The sequence below is a fragment of the Sapajus apella genome, unplaced genomic scaffold, assembly GCF_009761245.1.
Source record: "Sapajus apella isolate SASKATOON/1434 unplaced genomic scaffold, GSC_monkey_1.0 scaffold62, whole genome shotgun sequence".
In the NCBI taxonomy this organism is placed as follows: domain Eukaryota; kingdom Metazoa; phylum Chordata; class Mammalia; order Primates; family Cebidae; genus Sapajus; species Sapajus apella.
Window position 1 is genome coordinate 16,164,674 of NW_022437002.1, and position 21,580 is coordinate 16,186,253.

General features: G+C 45.7%; 1 protein-coding gene and 1 non-coding gene across 2 annotated transcripts; both read left to right on the top strand.

The window, feature by feature from the left end:
- The first annotated feature begins 3,858 nt into the window (after window positions 1-3,858).
- On the top strand, window positions 3,859-18,176 carry KLF17 (Kruppel like factor 17). Its single transcript, XM_032247321.1, has 4 exons — window positions 3,859-4,043; window positions 14,214-15,057; window positions 15,369-15,607; window positions 17,495-18,176. The coding sequence occupies exons 1-3, from the start codon at window positions 3,882-3,884 to the stop codon at window positions 15,605-15,607; spliced, it is 1,245 nt and encodes a 414-aa protein (XP_032103212.1). The 5' UTR covers window positions 3,859-3,881; the 3' UTR covers window positions 17,495-18,176.
- Window positions 18,177-19,757: 1,581 nt separating this feature from the next.
- LOC116529678 lies at window positions 19,758-19,862 on the top strand. The gene has a single exon (XR_004259605.1). It is a non-coding gene; the product is annotated as a U6 spliceosomal RNA (small nuclear RNA).
- The last annotated feature ends 1,718 nt before the right edge of the window (window positions 19,863-21,580 follow it).

Consider the following 21,580-nt stretch of genomic DNA (forward strand, 5'->3'; position numbering starts at 1 on the left):
AACTGAGAGGCAAACCGTTTTTGTTTGTTACATGAAAATTTTTAGTTGGTATATGAAATATTTTACTGAATTTGAATAAAAATTTACCTTTGAAACGAAAACCTATTCCTTTAAATTTGTGAATGGTTTTAAAGTGAAAGATGAATAAGGGAAATAAATGTTATAGCCTAAGTATTATCACCTTAATTGTACTTTTGTACATGTTTTGGTTTCATTTATTTATTTTTTGGGGGGACAGAGTTGCCCTCTTGTTGCCCAGGCTGGAGTGCAATGGCGTGATCTCAGCTCACTGCAACCTCCGCCTCCTGGGTTCAAGTGATTCTCCTGCCTCAGCCTCCTGAGTAGCTGGATTTACAGGCATGCATCACCACACCTGGCGAATTTTGTATTTTTTTTAGTAGAAACCAGGTTTCTCCATGTTAGTCAGGCTGGTCTCAAACTCCCGACCTTGGGTAATCCACCTGTCCTGGCCTCCCAAAGTGCTGGGATTACAGAAATGAGCCACCATGCCAGGACTATGTTTTGGTTTCATTAAAATTTAATTGTTGGTTGCTGGATAATCATTTACATAAGGGAGTGTATCAGACTGTAAGGAAAGGATCAAAATTTAAACAGGTAGATGTGAAAATGATTGAAATAAATAGTTGTGCATTTTTCATTTTTTGGAACCATACTATTAATTTTATATATTTATTTTATGATGTGAGTATATATACAAAGTTTTGGCAAATAACATTTTCACTTTTACCTTTCCGTTTTCTGGCCATTATTATAATTCGTTTTAGTTTATGATCATTTGAAAATATAAAATTTGAATTATGGAAATAATTTTATCTTTAGAGGAGGGGGTGTGAAAAATGATCTGTTCTGTGTGTCAAATATAATGCATTCCACAAATACTTCCTAAATGCCAAGTTGGGAGAAACACTAGGTATGTGGGAACTGAAAGACACTTCAAATGGGAGTCGGAGATGGCCCCAGGAGGAGGTGAAACTGGAGTTGCCAGCTGAGCAGGTGTCAGCCATAGAATCATTAGCCAGTGTTTCTCAAGGGCCTGCTCTCAGCCCCACTCCATGCTAGTAGCTGGGGACCCTAAGATACCATAAGACCCTTCTTACCCCACTGGTTATAATAGAGCCAATGTCCCTGCTCTCACCAATGGCGCACTTGTCTATCAGTACTCCAGATCCTGTCCTTTCTTGATTCATCAATGACTTTGCTCTTATAATTGAGCCCTCTCTTTCTGTATCAGTTTCTCCTTTGGGGAAGCCTCATGGGCCTATCATAGGCCCTCCCTTAACTGCCGCGTCATTTTTCTGCTCTCATTCATAGAAAAACTTCTTTGAGTTGTTTGGAGACAGTGTCCCACTCCATCAACTCCTGTTCCCTTTGCAGCATGCTCCAATCCGGCTTCCATCCTACTGCACTTGGTTTTGCCAAAGTCATCAGTGACCTCTGTCTTGCCAAATCCAGTAGTCACTTACCTGTTTAACTCAACTTGTCAGTCTCTTTGGAGGACTTTGCTGTTCCCCTGGGCCTTAAATGTAGGAGTCCCCAGGCTCTGTCTTCTGTCCTGTCTTCAAACTACCTCTGGAGTTGATAGCATCCGCTCTAATGGCCTTATAACTACCATCTCTATACTGACAATGCCCAAGTTTACATGTACAGCCCTGACCTTCTCTAAGAATAATTAATAGACATCTCAAAATCGATGTCGAAAATGGAAGTCTTGTTTCAGCCACCTCCAAATCTGCTCCTCTTCCTATCTTTCCATATACCAAGCGCCACAATCATCACACAGTTGCTCAAGCCAATAATCTAGGAGCCTCTTTGATTCCTCTTTTTCTCCCTCCCTACCCACTTCTGGTCCCTTACAAGTCCTGGTTTTCATTCTTTTTTTTAAGAAATGGGGTCTCACTATGTTGCCAAGGCTGCAGTGCACTGGCTCTTCACAGGTGCAGTGATACCGTTACTGTTCAGCACAGGAGTTTGGAACTGCTCCGTTTCTGACCTGGGCCAGTTCATCCCTCTTTAGGCAACCTGCTGGCGCCCCACTCCTGGGAGTTCACCATACTGATGCTGAACTTAGTGTGAATGCCCAATCAGCACAGCACACTACAACCTGGAACTCCTGGGCTCAAGTGCTCTCCTGCCTCAGCCTCCTGAGTAGCTGGGACTACAGGTGGTGGGCACCACCTCCATGACAAACACTGACATCCCTTTCTTAGACAGCTCCTTTAGATTTCTTTCGTTCTTTTTTCTTTTTTTGAGGCGGAGTCTCGCTCTGTGGCCCAGGCTGGAGCACAATGGCACGCTCTCGGCTTACCGCAACCTCTGCCTCGCAGGTTCAAGCGATTCTTCTGCCTCAGCCTCCTGAGTTAGCTGGGATTACAGGCGTGTGGCACCATGCCCTAATTTTTGTATTTTTAGTAGAGATGGGGTTTCACCATGTTGGGCAGGCTGGTCTCAAACTCCTGACCTCATGATCCGCCTGCCTTGGCCTCCCAAAATGCTGAGATTACAGGCGTGAGCCACCGTGCCCAGCCTGCTCCTTTAGATTTCTAACTGCTGTCTCTGCATCCCTCTTGCCCTTTATAATTGATAAGGAGCCAAACGGTTTCTTTTAAAAAACATGTATCAGATCATACCAATTTCCTGTTTAACATCCATCAGTGCTTAGAATCTATCACACTTAGAATAAAATCCAAACCCCCTTCTATGGACTTCAAGGCCCTATCCCTCTGTCCTCGTGTCACTGCCCTTGTGGTATCACTGTGGTCGCCCTGCCTTCAATTTCCTTCTAACACTATCCGGCTCTTTCTTGCCTTAGAGCCTTTGGCCCTTCCTCTGGATGGCTCCTTTCAGGCATGTAGCTTTAAGCCCACATTTCTCTGTTTCGGTTTTCCATAGCACTCACCACCATCTAAAATTATAATAGTTATAAACTTTATTACTCATTTCTTGTCTGCCCACGTAAGATGGAGATTGACAGCAAGGACTTTGTTCTTCCTGTTTACGATTTTACCCCTAATTCAGAGGTCAGTGCCCAACACATACTGGGCACTCAGTAAACACTGTGGAATAAATAGGTTGTGCCATGAAGCTCCCAGTCTTCAGTTTTTTTTCATTTTTTTTATTTTTTTGAGACGGAGTTTCGCTCTTGTTACCCAGGCTGGAGTGCAATGGCAGATCTCGGCTCATTGCAACCTCCGCCTCCTGGGTTCAAGCAATTCTCCTGCCTCAGCCTCCCGAGTAGCTGGGACTACAGGCGCGCGCCACCATGCCCAGCTGATTTTTTGTATTTTTAGTAGAGACGGGGTTTCCCCATGTTAACCAGGATGGTCTCGATCTCTCGACTGCGTGATCCACCGCCTCGGCCTCCCAAAGTGCTGGGATTACAGGCGTGAGCCACCACGCCCAGCCTCCAGTCTTCTTCAGTTTTTGTACAGACAAGGCACAGAGGTGCCCGGCCTGTAGCAGAAAAGCTCCAGCCCTCCCAAAGTTTATGGCAAGATCCCGACCTGGTAGAGTGCTGGCGGAAGCTCTCCTCTCGGCAGAAGTCCCTACACCTGGCCTTGCCTCTCTCTCCAGCCTCCTCCTGGCTGGAGTCTGAGACCTGCGCCTCCCCAGCCTCCACTTGGGTGAAACGGTAGCTCAGACTGAAGGGTGGAATGGGTCGGTTGGGTGGGCTGACAAAAGTCCTTTAAGAAGCGGTCAAGGCCTCCGGTGGCTGTCAGTGACGCTGCCTTGGTTGGGGCTTGCTGAGGGCCCGTGGGCGGCCTGGGGCAGGGCGGGGTCGGCGCAGGGAGGGATGGGTGGGGTTGACTCCGCCCCCTAGCGCAGCTGTAAATAGGTAAATAGAAGGTGATTGTGGCGTGGTGATGTCGCGATACCCGCTTGAGACGCCGTGGTGGCAGGTTCCCCGTCTGTTCAGCAGAGAGCATAGGCCCCACCAAGTCTTCATGTACAGCCGCGCGCAGGCTGAGATGGAGCAGGAGGCTCGGGAGCTGAGCCGGTGGCAGGCGGCGCACGAGGCCGCCCAGGTGAGTCAGGTGTCGGCCCCTGGCAGGCCGGGGAGGGTCGGCGGGGCGGGGAGGCCGTGGAGGAGAAGGGAGGCCAGGGAAGCAGAAACCCGAGGGGAGGGGTTGCAAAGGGAAGGGTAGAAAGGGAGGGTTGGAAGATTGAGGTGTAAATCATACGTCGTTTATTCCAATAATGTTCGCCCAGCTGTAGAGCTCGTGTTGGGCGCGTGGAGGGTAAGAAGGTCCCAGGCAACTTTCTGGCGAGGGACGTGAGGAACAGCAAAGATCAGGTGAGGAAGTGAGCAGAAAACGACCAGGAAAAAGAACCAAAAACGTTAATTGGAGCCCTACTAAGTGGAAGGCTTTTGCTGGACCCTTGGAATATGATGATGAATTTACCATGAAACAGATATATATAAAATTTTATTAATAAATCATTAGCTGCTGCCAGGCACTCACTCCTGTAATCCCAGCACTTTGGGAGGCCGAGGCGGGTGGATCACTTGAGGTTGGGAGTTCAAGACCAGCCTGGCAAACAAGGTGAAACCCCGTCTCTGAAAAATATAAATAAATAAATTGGAAATGTACAGCATACAAGGAGAAGTCGTGGATGCATGGGAACAGATACCAGAGGTGTTTGACCTGATTTGAGAGCTTAGGAGACAGCTGAGAATCTGGTCTGGGACTAGAGAACAGAACTGGTCAAGTGAAGGTTTTCCAGGTCTGAGACCAGAGGCTGTCTGCTTCCTCTTAGGAGGAACTAAAATACCAGTGTCTAGACAGTGATGGGGGGAGGGGTGGGGAGGTGGGGGAGCACCCAGAGACACCATTAAGGTCATTCAGGGCTTGCTTATTCCAAGAGCAATAGGAAGCCATTGATGAGTTTAAACATGATCTGGCTCGATTAGATTTGCATTTTCAAAGGAGTGCCCTAGTGGATGTGGGCTGGATTCAAGGGCAATAGTTAGAAAGCTTTTGTGATAATCCAGGTTTCTCTAAAATTAATTAAATTAAAAATAAAACAAGATCTTCCCAACTCTTCTAGGGTTTTTTTTTTTTTAAAAAGAACCTTTCATCTATAGCTAAAACCACATAATCAAACCTATCAAAATTGCATATATTTTTTATTATTTAATATATTAATAATTAACATATTACTTTAATATTGTCATATATTATATATAGAGAGCCAGGGTCTTGGCTCTTGTGAGGCTGGGGTGCAGTGGTGTGATCTGGGCTCACTGCAACCTCTACTTCCCAGGATCAAGCGATTCTCATGCCTCAGCCTCCCAAGTATCTGGGATTACAGGTGTGTGCCACTCCGCCCAGTTAATTTTTTGTATTTTTAGTAGAGTTGTTTTGCTATGTTGGTCAGGCTGGTCTCTAGCTTCTGCCCTCTGGTGATCCACCCGCCTCAGCCTCTCAAAGTACTGGGATTACAGGCATGAGCTGCCTCGCCCAGCGGATAAATCCTTTAAATCCTAGCTATTCCTAAATGTACTTTGTAGCTGGATTGTTGAAACCAGAATTTAAGACCACACACTGCATCTGGTGATTATGTCCCTTGAGTCTCTGAAGTTAGAAGAATAGTTTTATTTTTTCATGATTGGGATTTGGTTTTTCATGATGCTAACTTTTGTGTTACAGGATGTTCCTTTTGGAGATACCAGATTGCTTCCTCATGATATAATTTAGCTTTATCTTCTGTCACTGGTATTACCTTTAGTTAGGATTAGATCTTACAGTTTAATTGGATTCAAGATTTTTGGCAAGAGTGCCTCATGTGTACGGTAGGCTCCATCTTGTATTACATCAGGAGACACATCTGGCTACCCGAATTTGGTGATACTTGTATTAAGGTAGTGAAAAGCCTAATTCAGCTCTCTATTAAAGTTGACCCTTAGGTCAGAAAGTAATCTGTGTGATTCTGCCTTGTATGTATCCAATGTCCAGTACTCTACCAGCTATTCGTCTAATTTTTTTTTTTTGGACACAGAATCTTGCTGTTGCCAGGCTGGAGTGCAGTGGTGCAATCTCAGCTTACTGCAACCTCTGCCTCCTGGGTTCAAGCAATTCCCCTGCCTCAGCCTCCTGAGTAGCTGGGACTATAGGCATGCACCATCTATCATGCCTGGATAATATTTTGTATTTTAGTAGAGAGACAGGGTTTCACCATGTTGGCCAGAATGATCTTGATCTCCTAACCTCATGATTCATCAGCCTTGGCCTCCCAAAGTGCTGGGATTACAGACATGAGCCACCATGACTGGCCAGGGTCACCTACTGGCTTTAACACCAAGTTAAAATTTTTCCTCAATTAAATTTCTTTAGGGGTTGCAAAATAAATTTTATTTTCCTTTTTTTTTTTTTTCTTTTTTTTTTGAGACGGTCCCACTCTGTCCCCAGGCTGGAGTGCAGTAGTGTGATCTCAGCTCACTGCAACCTCTGCCTCCCATGTTCAAGCAATTCTCGTGCCTCAGCCTCCTCAGTAGCTGGGATTAAAGGCGAGAGCCATTGTATCTGGCAGCAAAATAAATTTTCTAATTCCACCATTCATTCTATGTTTATTAGTTTGTATTCTTCTGTAAAGTAGGAAGTAGGTTTTAACTGTAGTCATTTGGTAATTTTGAAATGATTTTTTAGAGAGGCAGAATAAATGCTTAATTTATTCACTTCAATTAGCAATGTTCAAAGTTTGGAAAATAGCGGGGCTTTTGTCACTTGAGGCTGCAGTGAGCCATAATGATACCACCGCATTCCAGCCCAAATGAGCTGTGATTGATTGCACCACTCACACCTCAGCCTCTGGAGTAGCTCGGACTACAGACACTTGCCGCCACACCTGGCTATTTTCAATTTTTTTTTTTTTTTGAGATGGAGTCTGGCTCTATTGCCCAGGCTGGAGTACAGTGGCATGATCTTGGCTCACTGCAACCTCCGTCTCCAAGGTTCAAGCAAATCTCTGCCTCAGCCTCCGGAGTAGCAGGGATTCTGTAGGCACCTGATACCATGCCTGGCTAAATTTTATATCTTTTAGTAGAGACGGGGTTTCACCATCTTGGCCAAGCTGGTCTTGAATTCCCGACCTTGTGATCCACCTGCCTTGGCCTCCCAAAGTGCTGGTATTACAGGTGTATTCTTTTTTTTTTTTCCAATTTATTTATTTTATTGCATTTTAGGTTTTGGGGTACATGTGAAGAACATGCAAGATTGTTGCATAGATACACACGTGGCGGTGTGATTTGCTGCCTTCCTCCCCATCACCTACATCTGGCATCTCTCCCCTTGCTGTAACTCCCCAACTCCCCACCCCCCACCGTCCCCCCCCATTTCGCCCCAACTGACCCCAGTGTATAGTGCTCCCCTCCCTGTGTCCATGTGTTCTCACTGTTCAACACCCGCCTATGAATGAGAACCTGCGGTGTTTGATCTGCTGTTCTGTCAGTTTGCTGAGAATGATGGTTTCCAGGTTCATCCATGTCCCTACAAAGGACACAGACTCATCGTTTTTGATGGATGCATAGTATTCCATGGTGTATATGTGCCACATTTTCCATGTTCAGTCTATCATCGATGGGCATTTGGGTTGGTTCCAGGTCTTTGCTGTTGTAAACAGGGCTGCAATGAACATTCGTGTGCATGCGCGCGGCCAGGCGCTTGGCGCCAGAAGCGAGAGCCCCTCCGGGCTCGCCCCACCCCCACCCCCGCCTCGCCCAAGGCCGGCGGGGACTGGGGAGGGGGGTCCGCCGCAGGGGGCCTCCCACTTATTCTACACCTCTCATGTCTCTTCACCGTGCCAGACTAGAGTCAAGCTCAACAGGGTTTCTTTCCCCGCTGATACCGCCAAGCCCGTTCCCTTGGCTGTGGTTTCGCTGGATAGTAGGTAGGGACAGTGGGAATCTCGTTCATCCAAGGTGTATTCTTTTTTATTGCAAGCATTTAAACCAGTAGATTTTCCCCTTATCACTGCTTTTGCTGCATTCCATAAGTTTTGGTAGTTATGTTTTCCTTTTTATTGGTCTCTAAGTATTTTCTGGTTTCTGTTGTACTTTTTATTTGACACATTGATTGTTTCAGAGAATGCTGTTTAATTTCCACAGATTTGTAAATTTTCTAGTTTATCTGGTTGTGGGTCAGGGAAGATACTTTGTACGATACGTTTTTTTTTTGTTTTTTTTTTTTTTTCTTTTTTTCTAAAACCGGCAAGAGAAAAGTGTCTTTCTGTTTAAATCTATCAAGACCTAATTTGTATTCTTCTGTAAAAGTAGGAAGTACTGTATGGTTTTCTAAAGAATGGCCCATGGGCACTTTCAAAGAATGTGTATTCTGCTATTGAGTAGAGTGTTTCCGTGTATGTCTGTTAGATCTAGTTGGTTTTTTTTTTTTTTTTTGAGACGGAGTTTCGCTCTTGTTACCCAGGCTGGAGTGCAATGGCGCGATCTCGGCCCGCAACCTCCGCCTCCTGGGTTCAGGCAATTCTCCTGCCTCAGCCTCCTCAGTAGCTGGGACTACAGGCACGCGCCACCATGCCCAGCTGATTTTTTGTAGTTTTAGTAGAGACGGGGTTTCACCATGTTGACCAGGATGGTCTTGATTTCTTGACCTCGTGATCCACCCGCCTCGGCCTCCCAAAGTGCTGGGATTACAGGCGTGAGCCACCGCACCCGGCCTAGATCTAGTTGGTTTATTGTGGTGTTTGGATCTAAATATATACACAGCATATATTTGGATCATGTTTTTAATCCATTCTGCCAATTTGTCTTTTGGAAAGTATTATTCATTTACTTTCCAAAGTATTTTACTTGCGAGGAGGGATTTAATTCTGCCGTTTTGTTCCTCATTTCCAGCATTGTCCTTTTGTTTAATTGATCTTTTTTTTGACAGTGAAACTTAGATTTCCTTAGAACACAATTTCCTTTTGTATATATTCTTTATTTTTTTGAGACGTAGTCTCCCTCTGTCGCCCAGGCTGGCGTGTAATGGCTCGATCTCAGCTGACTGCAACCTTCACCTCCTGGTTCAAGTGATCCTCTTGCCTCAGCCTCCCCAGTAGCTGGGACTTCACCCAGCTAATTTTTGTATTTTTAGTAGACGGTGTTTCACCTTGTTGGCCAGGCTGGTCTCAAACTCCTGACCTTAAGTGATCCACCCACCTTAGGCTCCCAAAGTGCTGGGATTACAGGCGTGAGCCACTGTGCCTGGCCCCTTTTGTATGTATTCCTCTCTAGCTATTTTCTTTGTGGTTGCCATGAGGATTACATTTGACATCCTAGTTATAACATTCTAATTTGAATTTATACCAGGTTAACTTCAACAGCACAGAAAAACTGCCTCTGTATAGCTCAATTCCCACCTTTTTTCAGTGACTGATCTCTTAAAATTACATTTGTATGCATTGTATGTCAAAAAATAAAAGTATAAATTTTAATGCACTTTTAAATCATGTAGGAAACAAAAGTAGAGTTATCAATCAAAGTTATAATAATACTCACTTTTACAATTGTCCATATATTTACCCTTATCAGAAATTTTTCTTATGCCAGATTTCTTCACATGGCTTCAAGCTACTGCCTAGCGTTTCCTTTCAACCTGAAGGACTGCCATTAGCATTTCTTGCAGGGCATGTCTAGTGGTAATGACCTCTCAGCTTTTGTTTATCTGGGAATGTCTCATTTCTTCCTCATTTTGGAAGGACAGTTTTGCCAGATATAAGTTGGTTGATAGTTTTATGTTTTTCCTTTAGCACTTTGAATATATCAACCTGTGGTCTTTTAGTGTCCAAGGTTTTTGATGAAAGAGCTACTGGGAATTTTGGGGATCCCCTATAAGTGATGAGTCACTTCTTGATATTTTCAAGATTCTCTCTTTGTCTTGGGCTTTCAAGAGTTTTATTATAATGTTTCTTGGTATGGGCCTGGGAGTTTATCTTACTTGAATTGTGTTGAGCCACTTGGAATGTTTGTATTCATATTTGGAAGTCTCTTAAGTGGGAAGGGGTGGGGGTTGTAACATTGGGGGCTGAGTTGCAACAATGGCTGCCTACCTCTGTCTGCACCTCATAATCAGAAACAGCAAATAACAATCAGGACATAGATCCCCAATAGTTGGAGGACAAGGTTTTTATTGCCCACTCTGGCTCCTGCAAGCTGCATGTAAGTTGCTCCAGGAACATAGGGTGTGTATGGGTAGCCATTACCTACCTAAGAGTTTAGGTTGACCAAAATTAACTACAACTTACTCTCAAAGCCTTCCCTTGGAAGTTACAAGCCTTTAATACTCTGCATTGTTCCAAACAACTTACAGCAGACACGCTGCCAGTGCGATAGTTATCATGCTGGTGATACGGGGTCCTGGTGCTTCCTACCCTGCCATCTTCCTTGATGTCACTTCCTGCCTCCTTTGACCCAGTCCTAATCTTTGAAAGCTCCCTTATTTTCTGGCACAAAATGTACCAGGCTCCCTTCAACCTTCCTTTTTTTTCTCAGTCTTGGAGTCAGGAAATTCTTGGTCTAACTTTTAGCAAGGAATAGAATTAGAGACAAGTCTAAGCTCTAGAGGCACGCATTGTTATTTTTTTGAGACCGAGTCTCACTCTGTCACCAGGCTGGAGTGCAGTGGCACAATCTTGGCTCACAGCAACCTCTGCCTTCCTGGTTCAAGTGATTCTCCTGCCTCAGCCTCCTGAGTAGCTGAGACTACAGGCGTGCGCCACCATGCACAGATAATTTTTGTATTTTTAGTAGAAATGGGGTTTCACCATGTTGGCCAGGATGGTCTTGATCTCTTGACCTTGTGATCCACCCTCTTTGGCCTCCCAAAGTGCTGGGATTACAGGTATGAGCCACCATGCATTGTTACTAGAGTCACAATTTCTAATGGACAGAGTTAGAATATGTATATATATATGTGTATATATATACATATATATATACACACACAGATTGTGAATTTGTATAGAATATTTTCTATTTAAATTTAGCATTATTATTTTTTTTTTGAGACTCTGTCACCCAGGCTGGACTGCAGTGATGTGATCACAGTTCCCTGCAGCTTTGACCTCCCAGGTTCAAGTGATCTTTTCCATTTCAGCCTCTTGAGTGGCTGGGACCACAGGTGTATGCTACCATCCCTGGCTAGTTTTTTTTTTATTTGTAGAGGTGATGATTCCCTAGGTTGCTCAGGCCTGGCCTCAAGCGATCCTCCCACCTGGGCCTCCCAAAGAGCTAGGATCATAGGCATGAGTCACCATGCCCAGCAACTCTAACTTATTTTAAACTATATTACTAAAAATAGCACTCAAACAGAAAAGTGAGTATAAGTACAGCTTCCACAAAGTAATGAACTCTTATAAAGTAAAAACCTGTGAAACTATGACTCAGGTCAAGAAATAGAATCTCCTGGCCGGGCGCGGTGGCTCAAGCCTGTAATCCCAGCACTTTGGGAGGCTGAGGCGGGTGGATCACGAGGTCAAGAGATCGAGACCATCCTGGTCAATATGGTGAAACCCCGTCTCTATTAAAACTACAAAAAATTAGCTGGGCATGGTGGCGCGTGCCTGTAATCCCAGCTACTCAGGAGGCTGAGGCAGGAGAATTGCCTGAACCCAGGAGGCGGAGGTTGCGGTGAGCCGAGATCGCGCCATTGCACTCCAGCCTGGGTAACAAGAGCGAAACTCCATCTCCAAGAAAAAAAAAAAAAGAAATAGAAGCTCCTCCAGTGCGCCTTTCTTACCTTTGCCCCATCCCCTTACTCTCTAATATAATTCCTATCCTGTTTTCTGGATGTAACTTATTTGAATTTCTTTATTTCTGACCTGTGATGTTCCTGTAACTTTGCTGCAAAAGTTGTAATTGCTTTTAAGTTTTGCCTTCTTTCCTTCCTTCCTCTTCCTCTTCCCTTCCCTTCTCTTCCTTTCTTTTCCTCTTTCCTTTTCTTTCTTTTTTTGATGAAGTCTCACTCAGCTGCCCAAGCTGGAGTGCAGTGGTGCAATCTCAGCTCACTGCAACCTCCACAGTTTCAAGCGTTTCTCCTGCCTGAGCCTCCTGAGTAGCTGGGGCTGCAGGCATGTGCCACCACGCCCAGCTAATTTTTGTATTTTTAGTAGAGACGGGGTTTCACCATGTTGGCCAGGATGGTCTTGAACTCCTGACCTCAGTGATCCACTCACCTTGGCCTCCCAAAGTGCTGGGTGCTGGGATTACAGGCATGAGCCACTGCACCGGGCCTCTTTCTTTCTTTCTTTCTCTCTCTTTCCTTTCTCTCTCTCTCTCTCCTTTCTCTTTCTTTCCTTCTCTCTTTCTTTCTTTCTCTTTCTTTCTTTCTCTTTCTCTTTTTCTTTCTTTCTCTCTTTCTCTCTCTCTTTCTCTCTTTCTTTCTCTCTCTCTCTCTTTCTTTCTTTCTTGTGTTTGAATGTTGTTACGTTTACCCTTGATTTGTACGACAATTTTCTGGTGATATTTTTTGAAAAAAATTGCAATCTTCAATTTGTCTTGATAGTTTGGTATCTTATGGATACTTTGGGGGTTTTTTGTTTGTTTTGTTTTGTTTTTTTGAGACAGTCTCACTCTGTCACCAGGCCGGAGTGCAGTGGCATGATCTTGGCTCACTGCAACCTCTGCCTCCTGGGTTCAAGCAATTCTCTGCCCCGGTCTCCCGAGTAGCTGGGACTACAGGCATGCGCCACCATGCCCAGCTAAGTTTCGTATTTTTAGTAGAGATGGGATTTCACCATCTTGGCCAGGCTGGTCTTGAACTCCTGATCTCGTGATCCACCTGCCTTGGCCTCCCAAATTGTTGGAATTATAGGCATGAGCCACCGTGCCCGGCTGGCTACTTTTGTTGTTGTTGTTGCTTGTTTTTTTTGTGACAGGGTCTGTGTCAGCACAGACTGGAGTGCAATGGCCCGATCTCAGCTCACTGCAACCTACACCTCCTGGGCTCAAGTGATTCTCCTGCTTCAGCCTCCCCAGTAGCTGGGACTACAGGCACATGCCACCACACTCAGCTGATTTGTTTTTCCTTTTTGAAACTTCTGAGCTCAATCAATCCACCTGCCTTGGCCTTTCAGAGTGCTGGGATTACACAGTTGTGAGCCACTGCACCTGGCCTACTGACAGTTTTAAAAATATGATTCTTGGCTCCTATCCTATTTTAAGACCTTCTACTACCAATCTTTCTTTCTTTTTTTTTTTTTTTTTTTTTTTTTGAGACGGAGTTTCGCTCATTACCCAGGCTGGAGTGCAATGGCACGATCTCGGCTCACCGCAACCTCCGTCTCCTGGGTTCAGGCAATTCTCCTGCCTCAGCCTCCTGAGTCACTGGGATTACAGGCACGCGCCACCATGCCCAGCTAATTTTTTGTATTTTTAGTAGAGACGGGGTTTCACCATGTTGACCAGGATGGTCTCGATCTCTTGACCTCGTGATCCACCCGCCTCGGCCTCCCAAAGTGCTGGGATTACAGGCTTGAGCCACCGCGCCCGGCCTACCAATCTTTCTTATCCTTCATGCAAGTCATCAAGGAATATTGCGCCTGACTTCCAGACAACCCCTATCCCTTTTATGTATAATTTGGAGTTCGGGCTGGGCACAGTCGCTCACGCCTGTAATCCCAGCACTTTGGGAGGCCGAGGCAGGCAGATCACCTGAGGTCAGGTGTTTGAGACCAGCCTGACTAACATGGAGAAAGCTGTTTGTACTAAAAATACAAAATCAGCCGGGTGTGGTGGCACATGCCTGTAATCCCAGCTACTTGGGAGGCTAAGACAGGAGAATTGCTTGAACCTGGAGATGGAGGTTGTGTGAGCCGAGATCACACCACTGCACTCCAGCCTGGGCACCAAGAGCAAAACTCTGCCTCAATATTTAGAGTTTGAACATTATCTCAGAGTTTTGCTGAAGGTGTAGGTTATGAGATGTTTTATTTGCTCTCTTTGTTGCTTTGCATGTAATAAAAAGCAAAAAACATGTCCGAGGGAAAGTGGCATGAGTTACATTTAGGCTTTCTTGGGGCTTGTATCAGCCGGACCTATTAGAAAGGCCAAGCTGAAAAATGGTTGGAGGCAGGAGAATTCAAGCAAGAGACGGAGATAGAGGGCTGGATTAGGATGGGGTCTGGGGATGAAGAGGAGGAACATATGGAACTGGAATTTGAGCAAGGGTAAAAATCACCTGACTGTCTCTCTCCCCAAGGATAACGAGAGCTCGGCTCCCATCTTGAACGTGGCTTCATCTACCGGAAGCTCTGGAGTGCACCCCTCTTGGAACCACGGCCTACCAAGCGTTCAGCACTTTCCTCATAGCACAGGGATGCTGGGGCCCCCCTTGGTGTCTGTGGAGGTGCCGGGGCACAATGTGGATGAAGAGGGGCCCCTGTTTAGCATGGCACTGCCTGAGCGTGATGTCAGCTACTGCCCCCAAGTGACCCTCCCTCCTTCCCGGGTGATTTACAGTCAGGGAGTGTCTCCCCCTCAGCAAGGGATGACGATGTTCAATGAGCCTCAGATAATGCCTGCAGTTGAGCCCAATATTCCAGGAGTGGCCGGGGCCTTCAGTGGCAATCTAAGCATGCACCCCAGTGGGCTGCCAGTCTCGGCTTCCACTGGAATCCCAATGATGTCCCATGCTGGGGGCCCTACCATGCCTTACCCTGGCCTCTCGACAGCACCTTCTGATGAAACAGCATTGGCCCCAACCATGCCATCCACGGAGGCCCAGGCAGTGCCCCCCTCTGTGGCTCAGATGTTGCCCCGACAAGACACCCATGACCTTGGGATGCCCCCAGCTGAGTCCCAGTCATTCCTGGGTTTAGGATCTCAGGACTCTCTTGTGAGTCAGCCAGACTCCCAGGAAGGCCCATTCCTACAGAAGCAGCCCACACCTGCTTCACAGGAAACAGAGCAGAACTCCAGGCCTCAGGAAAGGACTGGGAGAGGGGACTCCTCAGAGGCCAGGCCTTACTGCTGCAACTACCAGAACTGTGGAAAAGCTTATACCAAACGCTCCCACCTCGTGAGCCACCAGCGCAAGCACACAGGTGAAGGAGGTGTCAGGTGGGGTGGAGACGGAGGAGTCTCTGGGCTTTACATTTGTCCTCGGCCCCTGGTGGATAATTGTTTGGGATGAGTTTTTCATCTTCCAAGCTTGGAGCTAAGCTAGACTGGCCCCCTGACTTGCCATCCGGGAGGACTGTGCCAAGATACCTGGGCGGGCCCTCCTGAATACATTGCCCCTCCCTGGTTCCCTGGACCTTCCCTTTTGAATCCTCAACCTGGACGGCTCTGCCTCATAGAGTCAGACCCCTTCCTACTTCTATTCTAAATTCCCTTTCTCCCTTGTCATTCCCAGGTGAGAGGCCCTATTCGTGCGAATGGGAAAATTGTCAGTGGTCTTTCTTCCGTTCTGACGAGCTTAGACGACATTTTCGGGTACATACCAGATATCGACCATATAAATGTGATCAGTGCAACAGAGAGTTCATGCGATCTGACCATCTTAGGCAACACCAGAAGACTCATCGGCCAGGACCCTCAGACCCACAGGCCAACAGTAGAGAGCAGGACGGTGCTCCTGCTCCTGGTCCTTAGGTCAGTCTCCTCATTCCAGCTTTTCTGCACAGCTCCTGCCTGCCTCTGCTGTCTAAGATCTTCTCCCCTGGGCAGCAAGAGTGAAACTCCATCTTGGGGGGTGAAAAAAGCTCTTTATTGGCTGGGGGGCAGTGGCTCATACCTGTAATCCCAGCTACTCAGGAGGCTGAGGCAGGAGAATCGCTTGAACCTAGGAGGCAGAGATTGCAGTGAGCCAAGATCACGCCACTGACTCCAGCCTGGATGACAGAGTGTGATTCCATCTCAAAAACAAAGCAAACAAACAAACAAACAAACAAAAAAGTTCTTTATTTCTTGTTGCTCCCCAGCTTAAAACCCTTTAGTGACTCCTTTGCCTGCCAAACAAAATCCAGTTTTCAGAGCCAGATTATTTTCCAATGCTGAATTTGCCACTGAATAGCCATGTGACCTTGGGAAAGGTCTCAGTTCACTATGCCTTGTTTCTTCTTCCAGAAAATGAAAAAAGCAGTTTTGGACTATACTGGACATGGCACATATAATGCATCAGGTTCTCCCTGGCACTCACTGGCCACGTACCCAGAGTTTCTGTTTCTTCCCACCACTTCACACACTTGGATGGAGTGGCCTAGCACAGGGCATGAGATCTGGATCCCAAGTTGCTGCTAGCAAACTTAGAAGTGTGGGGAAACTTGTTCATTTGAGACAGTCTTGCCCTGTCACCCAGGGTGGAGTGCAGTGGCGCGATCTCAGCTCACTGCAACCTCTGCCTCCCAGGTTCAAGCGATTCTTCTGCCTCAGCCTCCCGAGTAGCTGCGATTACAGGCAGGTGCCATCACACCTGGTTTATTTTTGTATTTTTTGTAGAAATGGGATTTCACCATGTTGGCCAGGCTGATCTCAAACTCCTGGCCTCAAGTGAAATACCTGCCTCAGCCTCCCAAAATGCTGGGACTACAGGCATAAGCCATGGTGTCAGGCTGGGAGTTAATATTTATGGGATGAAATATAACTAGTGGAAAATGGAGATTGGTTAGACTCAGGCAGATAAATTCCCCCTTTTCCTCTCCCTTTCATAAATTGTTGCATGGTACCACTTCTCCAAAGCAGTACCATCGATGGGGAGACCTCCCAAGTAGCTGGTGGACACAACTGCTGTGTCCTCCGTAAGGCTTGTCATGAAGCAGTCCCTGGCCTGCTAATACATCACCTCGCATTACTTCCCATTCTGCCTTTCTTCCATTTTCTCCTTTCCAAAGCCTTGGGTTTGCACCTCTCCAAATAAAACACCAATTCCTAGTTCTTGTTTTCAGGTTCTGTTTTCTAGGTGACTGAGGGCTAGGAGGGAAAGGAAGATCTAAGACTGGGGCAGATAAGGAAGAATCTCACTGTATTCTGCTCCTCCCACCTTCCTTAGGTCCCTGGACTACCAAGCACCAGATATTAAGTGGCCTCTCTTTCCCTGCTCTCCCTTGGGGTTAAGGGGATGATAATGACTATCCTGATAGCCAGGTAGTTTAGAATCTCATATCTAGACTCAGCAGGCCATTTTACTCCAGCAAACTGAAAAAGAGAAAGGATCTTGGCCAACCTATCAAGTATAAAGCTATAATCCCAACCAGGATCTGTGCCCCAGAGGTGGTCTCTTCCCTAAGAAGATGGTGCCTTCTATGGGTGTTTCCTGAACCCAGGCTGGTGCCGAGCACGGAAAGATGAAACAGAGCTGGTTTCTGTGCTCAAGAGACTGTCTTGATCTGGGGACTCAGAGGTCCGCCTCAGTACAGTGGCCATGGGGAAGAGGGGCCCCTAAATGGGAGCGTCAGAAAGGCTTTCTGGAGGAGGTAACCCCTGGGTCCAGTAAGGGTGTAACACATAGTTATCACTCAAATTTTGAAATAAACTAAACAGGTGAATGAAGAAGGAGAGGATTCCAAGCGGAGAACACTGGACCACACAACTGCTCAGAGGAAAGGCAGTCTTGAACTTCTACATTCATTCAGCAAATGTTTTTTGAGCCTTCAATACTGAACGCACCAAGGCTGTGGAGACCCATGGCGAGGAATAAGGAGATAACTAAAGGATGTGTCAGAGAAGAAACACTTCGGTGGAGGTGCCTCCGTCAGACCCGAAGGACTCATGGGGGTTAGCTGCACCTCCCATTTCTTGGACATATACTGCTGGACATGTCTCTATCTTCTGGAAACTGGCATAGACAGTAAGGATTCAGAGGTGCATGAAGGCAACCTGCCTCTGTAGAGCAGAAAGCTCATAGAAAACATTTATGAATGTGCCCAGTGCTGCCAAGGAGAGAAGCTGGACCTCTGCAGACTCAAGCTTATCTGGGCCCTGGGGAAGCCACACAGCCTTGGCTGTGCCTGCCCCTGGTCTCTTACCCCTACCCTGACCCCCCACCCCTACCCTGACCCTGCACTACTTCACTACCTTGATCTGTGTTACTAGTGACCTCAGTATACCTGGGATGGACATCCAGGTGCCCTCCATCCAAGCTCCCAAGTGAGGGGAGTGGACATGATTAAAAGAACAGAGGCAGAAGGGGCTCATTTATGACCATTCGCTAGCCCCAGTTTGAGGTCTTGGGTACTCATTTTCTTCCATTTCTCCCAGGGCACCTGATCCCTTCCAGGGAGCAGGCCATCTTGGGTTCACTGGGCTGGGGCTGATCTCTGTTCCCCAGCCCACCTGGCTCACACACAGCCTCGTGGGTAGGGTCAGTAGACGAAATTGTTTCTTGCAGGAATGTAAGATGAGAGGTCTGTTTTCGATCTAGTACTTTCACCAGGAAATGGACGTGGAGAGCATCAGAGTGATGAAGGGTATATGACGTGCACTGTAACCGTGGGCAAACAGGTTCCTGCTCTTGTGGAGGTCACGGTCTAGTGGAGGAGGGATGTTACCAGAAATGCACAAAGTGGGCTGGGCGCCGTGCCTCACGCCTGTAATCCCAGCACTTTGGGAGGCTGAGGCAGGTGGATCACTTGAGGTTAGAGGTTTGAGACCAGCTGGGCATGATGGTGGGTGCCTCTAATCTCAGCTCGGGAGGCTGAGATGAATAATCGCTTGAACCTGGGAGGCGGAGGCTGCAGTGAGCTAAGATTGCACCACTGCACTCCAGCCTGGGTGACTGAGCGAGACTCCGTCTCAAAAAAGACCTGTGAACTCTCTACTAGATTCTGTGAATCCTGTGGATGATGACTTGAGGCCAGGAGCTTGAGACCAGCGAGACCTTGTCTCTATAAAAAATGAAATTAAAACGAGAAAAAATAATTTACTAATACATTTAAAGCTTTGAGTTCTCCATCCTTCTCTGCAGAGGTAACCACTATACTGAATTTTGATTAATCTTGCCTTAGCTATTTATTGTTTTTATCACATACTGTATCTGTTCTTAAATAAAGTGATTGGTTTTATATGGCTTTCAACACACCTTTGTTCTGTTTGGGATTTATTGAACTTTTTCAATCTAAATGGTTATAGTCTTAATAAAATTTTGAAAAAATTTGGCCACTGTTTTGTCAAATTTTGGGGTTCTCTTCCATCTTCTATTTCTGACACACAGTCTGCCTATATGATGGGCCAGTTGATATTGTCCCTCAGATCACTGATGCCCTGTTCATTTTTTTCAGTCTTCTTTTTTTTTTTTTTTTTTTTTCCTTTTTGAGACTGAGTCTTGTTCTGTCGTCCGTGCTGGAGTGCAGTGGCACAATCTTGGCTCACACCAACTTCTGCCTCCCGGGTTCAAGTGATTCTCATGCCTCAGCCTCCCAAGTAGCTGGGACTACAGGTTTACCACCATACTGGCTAATTTTTGTATTTTTAGTAGAGACAGGGTTTTATTATGTGGGCCAGGCTGCTCTCGAACTTCTGACATCAGGTGATGCATCCACCTCAGTATCCCAAAGTTCTAGGGTTATAGGCATGAGCCACCATGCCCGGCCTCAGTCTTTTCTTTCCCTGCTTCATTTTAGATGTCTTAAAGCTCCTTGATCTTTTCTTCTGTAGCATCTAATCTGCTATTCCATTCAGTATATTTTTCATTTTAGACGTTGTATTTTTCATCTCTAGACATTCCATCTGGATCATTTTTAATCTTCCATTTTTCCCTTTATGCTCATGTTTTTCCTGTGTCTTCTTGGACATAAAAAAACATTTAGTGCTCCCTTCAGCAGCACATATACTAAAATTGAAATGATACAGACAAGATTAGCATGGCCCCTGTACAAGGATGACATGCAAATTTGAGACATTTCATGTTTTTCGAATCAAAACCACAATGAGATGCCATCTCACACCAGTCAGAATGGCTATCACTAAAAAGTCAAAAATAGGCCATTCTTTCTGAAACAAAAAAAAATGTAAAAAAGGTTTAAAAAGAAAAGTAGGCCAGGTGCAGTAGATCACACCTGTAATCCTAGCACTTTGGTAGGGTGAGTTGGGAGGATTGCTTGAGGCCAAGAGTTCAGGACCAAACCAACCAACATAATGAGACCCCATGTTTATTAAAAAAACGATCAAAGAAAAAAAGATGCTGGCAAGGTTGGGGAGAAAAGCTTATACACTGTTGGTGAGAGTAAAATAGTTCGACCATTGTGGAGAGCAGTGTGGCAATTCCTCAAAGACCTAAAAACGGAACTACCATTTGACCCAACAATCCCATTACTAGATAGATACCCAAAGGCATAGAGATCGTTCTTTCGTAAAGACACATGCACACATATGTTTATTGCAGTACTATTCACAATAACAGACATGGAATCAACCCAAGATACCCATCAATGGTAGACTGACTAAAGAAAATGTGATACATGTACACCATGAAGTACTATAGAGTCATAAAAAAGAACGAGGCCACGTCCGTTTCAGGAACGTGGATGGAGCTGAAGGCTATTATCCTTAGCAAACTAATGCAAGAACAGAAAGCCAAATACCACATGTTCTCACTTAGTGGGAGCTAAATTATGAGAACATATGGACACATAGAGGGGAACAACACACATTGGGGTGAGGGTAGGAGGAGGGAGAGGATCAGGAAAAATAATAGGTAATAGGCTTAAGACCTGGGAGATGAAATAATCTGTACAATAAACCCTAGTGACATGAGTTTACCTAGATAAGAAACCTGCACATGAACCACTGAATTTACAACTTATTTAAAAGCATATTTATAATGGCTGTTTTAGCATCCTTAGATGCCCCTTCCTTAATATTTGGTCATTTTGGGATCCTTATCAACTGAGTTTTTTTTCTCCCAGAGATTGGCTGATTTTTTTTTTTTTTTAAACTGGATACCAGACATTGTGAATTTACATTGTTGGTTGCTGGATTTTGTTTTATTCCTTTAAATAGTATTGACCTTCTTTTCCCCCCTGGCTTGAATTTACTTGAATCCCTTCGAGGCCTACTTTTTGAAGCTATTTTTTAAGCTAGGCAGAGCTGCCACTTTTCTAGGGCTAGTTGCCCCAGTACTAATGCAACATTCTGAGGATTTTGCCTGTTGCTCTGTGTATATCTTTGCAGTCTGGTGAGTGAAAACATGGGGAAACTGTCTCTATAAAAAATACAAAAATTAGCCGGGCACAGTAGGACATGCTTGTAATCCCAGCTACTTGGTGAGTTGAAGTGGGAGGATTGTTTGAACCTGGGAAGCAGAGATTGCAGTGAATTGAGATTGTGCAACTGCACTCCAGCCTGGGTGACAAAGCAAGTCCCTGTCTCAAAAATAAAAATAAAACATACATTATCTGAGGCATTTTTCAGAGTGGTTCTTTTTTTTTTTTTTTTTTTTTTTTGAGACAGAGTCTCACTCAGTTGCCTGGGCTAGAGTGCAGTGGGGTGATCTCAGCTCACTGTAGCTTCCCAGCTTCCCTCTCCCAGGTTCAAATGATTCTCGTTCCTCAGCCTCATGAGTAGCTGGGATTACAGGCAGGCACCACCATGCCCAGCTAATTTTTTGTATTTTTTTTTTTTTTTTTTTTT